Source organism: Hibiscus syriacus, unplaced genomic scaffold (assembly GCF_006381635.1).
Source record: "Hibiscus syriacus cultivar Baekdansim isolate YM2019G1 unplaced genomic scaffold, ASM638163v2 tig00116996_pilon, whole genome shotgun sequence".
Classification (NCBI taxonomy): Eukaryota; Viridiplantae; Streptophyta; class Magnoliopsida; order Malvales; family Malvaceae; genus Hibiscus; species Hibiscus syriacus.
In genome coordinates this window covers 459,463-465,462 of record NW_024063512.1, presented here as the reverse complement: position 1 = coordinate 465,462, position 6,000 = coordinate 459,463, and the positions used below count along the sequence as shown (strand labels likewise).

General features: G+C 31.2%; 1 protein-coding gene across 1 annotated transcript; it reads left to right on the top strand.

The window, feature by feature from the left end:
* The first annotated feature begins 3,114 nt into the window (after nucleotides 1-3,114).
* On the top strand, nucleotides 3,115-4,526 carry LOC120193562 (bidirectional sugar transporter SWEET10-like). The gene is made up of 5 exons (XM_039196047.1): nucleotides 3,115-3,194; nucleotides 3,278-3,488; nucleotides 3,606-3,767; nucleotides 3,872-3,991; nucleotides 4,097-4,526. Exons 1-5 carry the CDS (start codon nucleotides 3,115-3,117, stop codon nucleotides 4,307-4,309), a joined length of 786 nt encoding a protein of 261 aa, XP_039051978.1. The 3' UTR covers nucleotides 4,310-4,526.
* The last annotated feature ends 1,474 nt before the right edge of the window (nucleotides 4,527-6,000 follow it).

Sequence of the window (6,000 nt, the reverse complement as noted above, 5' to 3'; positions counted from 1 at the left end):
AATCGTGCTATACCATAACAAATACATACTATTTTCCTAGAAATACTAAAGACTTATTTTTGTATTTTCCTAGAAATACTAAAGACTTATTTTTGATGATTTTTTTTATAATTTTAATTCTAGTCGATTTCAAGTCCGTCTATATATAATAATTATCGGTTTAAACTGAACATGTTGAATCAATCATTCCACTTCCTCAATCATATAGTGTGATCTCTAATACAGGATATACATTGCCATACTTAATCATTTTGAATTATTGATATTATTATTTAATAAATATGGCATGTCAAGCTATTTCCATACCACTTTCTCTCAAGTCTCTGTTTCCTTGTGTAGTATAAAGCTCAAATTTATCTATGTTTTTGGGTGGTGGGTTTTCAACTTTCCAAATTCTAAACTTATAGACACTGTGGAAACAAATCCTTATCCTATATGTCTGCCCTGCCACCAAATGCTGCCTTAATTATTTATATATATATATATATATATTAACTATTATACTTTGATTGCTAATATTTTTCCCAATAATAAGGATATATATAATTATTTCATAATTGATCAAATGCAACCTAACCTCACCCGAAGAAAAACCCATAGTTGCCACCTACACCAACCCACAAAGTTTGTTTAAATTTGTTTATAAAATACATAATGTTCGACTTATATAAAAATTTAATTAATACAAAGATACATATTAAAAATGTTTCATTGATATATCAAATACGAACTCTGAGAAACGATTTTTTTTTAAAAAAAAGGTACTTTGTATTAGAATTCACAAAGCACAACCACCCCAAGGACATTATTAAAAAACCTCTCTAATCCTAAGTAGAGGAAAAAGGGTGAACCTTGGGATGGGAGAAAGGTCCAACATGAACCCTACAATAACAAGAACAACAGCCGAGAACTACACCATTAGAACAGCCCGTAACAGACTACAACAATGAAGCTACGAACACCCCCTGTAGAAAATACACAAAGGAACTACACACATCCAAACCAAAGAATAAAACCATGCTACAACCTCCGTATCAATGGTTATTAGACAAAACACCACAACTTATTAATCTGGAAAGAAGGTAAGACATAACCCCGGCATAAAAGTACAAAAAACATTAGAAAATGGACCGTTGGCAGATAACACCGGGCAAGAGTCGAGACAGCATGTGATAATTGAATACAGAGAACTGAGCGCAAAACTAAATCCTTGATACAACGCCACTGCAACACAAAACGTAGCCCCAGCATGGCCGAAATGGACCACCCTAATCTGAGAAACGATATTTGTTAACTAAAGCTGATAAAGGCAACCATGTATGTCGTCACATACCCACGATTGCTGTCCACTTTGGATTCTTTCTTCTTTTTGAGAAATTTTACGTAATGAACATACGAATAGTAAAATAAAGAAGAAGAAAAGATGTTTAATTAACTTACATTATTGAATCTTTTGTTATAAATATAGAAATAAAAGTGGTTCGTTATGTTGTATGGATGTGTTTTGGATAATGTATAGGGTGTGTTTGGTTGGGGGAATGTGAGATTCCCATGGGAATGGAATCCACATTTCCCCCGTTTGGATGGCTGGGAATGTCATTTCCGGTAATCTTACATTACCAATAGTGAATTTTTTGGGGTATATTACCGGGAATGTCATTACCTCCATTTCTTTAGTATTATTAGATTACCGACGTTTTAGACTAAAATACCCTTAAAATTTTTTTCTTTTAAAAAATATTCTTATTCTGTCATTGAATAATAAAAATTCTATAAAGGTTAAATTACAAATTTATCCTTAAACTATTTTAGATTTACAAAAAAAGTCTATAATTTATAACGTTCTCTTAAAATTTTATAAATTTGTAACTTTTAAAATATTATTAACCTGTCTTCTAATATAAATTATATTGTTGTCCCTAGTATTATATAGTCTTATTTTGTGGGGTTTTGGAGTTCCTAATTGTGGAAATGTATGTCCAAGTTGTGGAGATGGATGAGTAAATTGCATGGCAAGCTCTAATGTGACCCGGTGAAGTGTGAGTTGTAAACTTTAAGAACCACATGGTGGGTGACACGTCATAAAGGGAACATTGTAGGACCCAATCATGGGAGAATTGGTGTAATATTACACGTACTAGAAAAAAATATGTAAGGTTAATTATGTGGCAAGTAGGGGGGATTAATTAGGTAGAGATTAGGGGTGCTTGCGTTAATTGAAGATCAACCGTCCTATTTGGGATAATTAGGGCAACTGGCTATTAGGGATGTGAGCTTATTTGGAAGTTTAATTGCCAAAAGCTCTTTACCTATTTGCGACGAGTGATTCTAAAAACTCACAACATTCCTTTTAATATTGGCCATACATTCAAAATCAATTTATAACCGAATCAATGATATTAAAACCAATGATTTATTCTATTAAAAAATCAGTGATTTATCGATTTTATAGGGTTGTGATAGTCATAAATTAAATTAGTTTGTTCAGTCCGATTAATATGTTAGAATAAATTATTAGTCGAACCAATAAATAACTAATTATATATACATATTTAAATTTTATGAATTTAGAAATAAAATCTTAAAATATGACGATCAATATGAATTGAATCAGTTAATCGAATACACAAAATAGATTGATGTTTACACAATACTTATTTTTAAAAATCAATTTTTATGTGAATCAAGAATGTCTTACATCTACCTATTTAACGCTATAAACAGAAATTAATCTTATCGAAACAAATATAACTACAAGGAAGATAAGTCTCTTATCAAATATTTAATACTAATACATTCTTAGAGTTTTGAACTCCAAACATTGATTAAATTATGAATTTGACAGATGAATTTGTTTTTATTAGAAGAAATGGAATTGTAAATATGTTTAAATATAAAATAAAACGTGACCACATTTCCTTGTCCTTTCCTCCTCCGCACTCACCTTTCCCATGGCTATAAATATGAACCCCGAGATCGCTTCGTAAATCGTGGGATTAAGAGTAAAGAGCTAGAGCTTCACTTTGCTAACAACACATACTCTCTCTTTTAGAGGGATTCAGAGAGAAACATATTACACTGAATATATACACACACATACATATATACATCATCATGGCTCTTCACCTCACTTGGGTTTTCGTTTTTGGCATTTTAGGAAACGCTGTTTCATTTATGGTCTCTTTGGCTCCACTGTGAGTTTTCTTCTCAGACGCTCTCTTTCTTTTTACTATTGTTTTAGTGAGAATTTGTGTTACTAATGGAGGATTATTTCCAGGCCTACATTTTACCAAATATACAAGAAGAAGACATCGGAAGGTTTCCAGTCGATTCCCTACGTGGTTTCGCTCTTCAGCGCGATGCTTTGGATTTACTATGCACTGCTTAAGAAAGATGCTATGTTCCTCATCACCATCAACACGTTCAACGTTTTCGTTCAAATTTTTTACATTATTACTTACTTTTACTATGGCCCCAAGAAGGAAAAGGTATCATCTCGTCATCCATATCTACTGCTTCAACATATACATTTATACACACACACACACACACACACACATATATCTTTGAAATGATTCAAATATGAGGAAATGGGTGAATTGCAGATTGTGACAGTGAAGCTTATGCTTCTCTTCAATGTTTTCGGATTCGGAGTTATCTTTCTCTCAACTTTCTTCCTATCAAACCCTTCCATTCGTCTCCTAGTGTTGGGTTACATTTGCATGGCATTCGCTCTGGCAGTGTTCGCAGCACCTCTCGCAATTGTGGTGAGGATCACCGATAACTTTTTAACTGAATAACGTGTTATCATCTGATTTAATTACTGACAATATATAAAAAATAATTTAATTTTTTATCCCTCTTATTGCAGAGAAAAGTGATTAAAACGAAGAGCGTGGAGTACATGCCATTTACTTTATCAGTGTTCCTTACCTTAGGAGCTGTCATGTGGTTCTTATATGGCCTTTTCTTAAAAGACATGAACATTGCCGTACGTTATCTCATTAAACTACAACGAAATGAATTTACTTGGACATAAATTCTTTCTCTTCTAATTTCTAGCGATAGTTGAATTCCAAATATTTTGAATCAACAGGTTCCGAACATTCTGGGGTTCATCTTTGGTGTTCTTCAAATGATACTTTACGCAGTTTACAGAAACCATCCCAAGAAAACAGTGGAAGAATCCGATCTAAAGCTTCAATTATCGGACCACTCAGTCATCTTCGATGCTGCCAAGCTCGGCTCCAATGTCTGCTCCGATGTATCGAACAACAATGGAAGGGATGATGCTTTGAACAAAGTTTAAAAAAAAGTAATTGCATATTGTGGGTGCTATGTAAAGCGGTTTCCACTTGGAGATGTCTTAAGCTTACGTGTTTACTTTGATTTTGCATGGGAAAATCTGGGATGAAGTTAACCCATGCAAAAACGATAACATTTAAAAAAAAAAATAATGTCGTTTAATTTCTTTTTCCTTCCAGTCAACATCGTGAAATCTTTGTCTCTCCATTTCCTCATCTCATATGTATTCTGCAATTAATTTCACGTTTACTGTTTCATAAATGAAACGTCTATATTTCATAATTATCATCTTCAGATATTTCATCGGATAATTTTAAAATATTATAATATATGTAATATTAAAATAAAAAAGAATTATGTGTATCATAGAATTTGAATACAAATATATTAAGTTATATCTTCTTTAAGTGATTGAATAATTTAATTTTAGTCCAAATGTAATTTTGAGTACATAATTATGTTATGGTAAACATGTCACCCTTTACATACTATATTTTAAAAATTTTAAGTCTATTATTCACGTTAAAAATCTTCAATTAACACGTTTAAACTCTAAACAATCTCATCTTTCTATCTCTTCTTTTTCTTTTATATGGAATAGTAAACTTGCTTTAAGCCTTTTGCCTTTGGCCACTTGTTATCTTTTAAATTTGCCAAACCAGAAAAAGAAAAGACTTTAATTTAGTGTTTCTTTGGGTCACTGATTTATTTTATTATCTTTCTATTAGCGTTGTTTAAACTTAAAGTATGAATTAATTTAAGATGATCGATTTTTTTTTATTTTGTTTATAGTAAGAGGTGATTATAAGGTAGTATATGATGTAAACTTTTAACCTATCGACAGTGGTGGAATTTGATGATAGAGTTTGGGGATAACTTAAAACTTTAAAATTTTCAGATGTTTAAATTATTTTTTTTAATTTTTTAAGGGTTCAGTTTACATCTTTTTCAAAAAATAAATAGGGCCTAACTAAAATTTTTGAAAGGTTTATGAGAATTTTTAAAAATTATGGGATGATGTTTAATTAAAAACATTTAAAAAATATTAAAGTTTAATATATATTTCAAAAATTTTGAGGGGAGCCAAATTAAATATTTTGGAAATTTTAAGGGTCTGAATTATAAATTTTTACATTTTTTTGGGTGGGGGCATGTCCCCTCTAGTATCTCTTGTGTTCTGCCACTGCCTATCTACAACTCACACATACTCTAGACCTGACTACTCGAACCCAGAATCAATATTTTCTTTTATCACTAGAACACTTGATGAGTCCTTAAAATGATTAATTTTGATTAATTTGAAATAAACTTATGTAGCCAATAAATTAGATATAAATAATTAAAAAAATTCAAAATGAATAGCAGCAATGAAAATCTTGAAACAAACACATTGATTATCCTTTTTATCAATTATAATATGCCAAAGCTTGCTTTCACTAATGCCATTGGATTCTTAATAACACCCAATAAATTATGGGTCTAAGATAGGATAAGTAAAGGGCATAAATATAAATAAAAATTTAAAAAATACTCTTAGGATTTGACTCTGTTGCGAAAGATGGCTATCGAGTAGAGCAAAATCGCAACTGATAATTTGAGAAAATAAAAATGAAGATAAAAGAGACACAAAATTTACGTGAAAACCCCCTAAATAATATAGGGTAAAAACCACGGGCAACGGTAGAAGAATTTCAC

Coding starts and splice junctions, on each gene's coding strand:
- LOC120193562 (XM_039196047.1), top strand. CDS start 3,115: ATGGCTCTTCACCTCACTTGGGTTTTCGTTTTTGGCATTTTAGGAAAC. Junction 3,195..3,277: donor ATGGTCTCTTTGGCTCCACT/GTGAGTTTTCTT, acceptor GATTATTTCCAG/GCCTACATTTTACCAAATAT. Junction 3,992..4,096: donor TAAAAGACATGAACATTGCC/GTACGTTATCTC, acceptor TTGAATCAACAG/GTTCCGAACATTCTGGGGTT.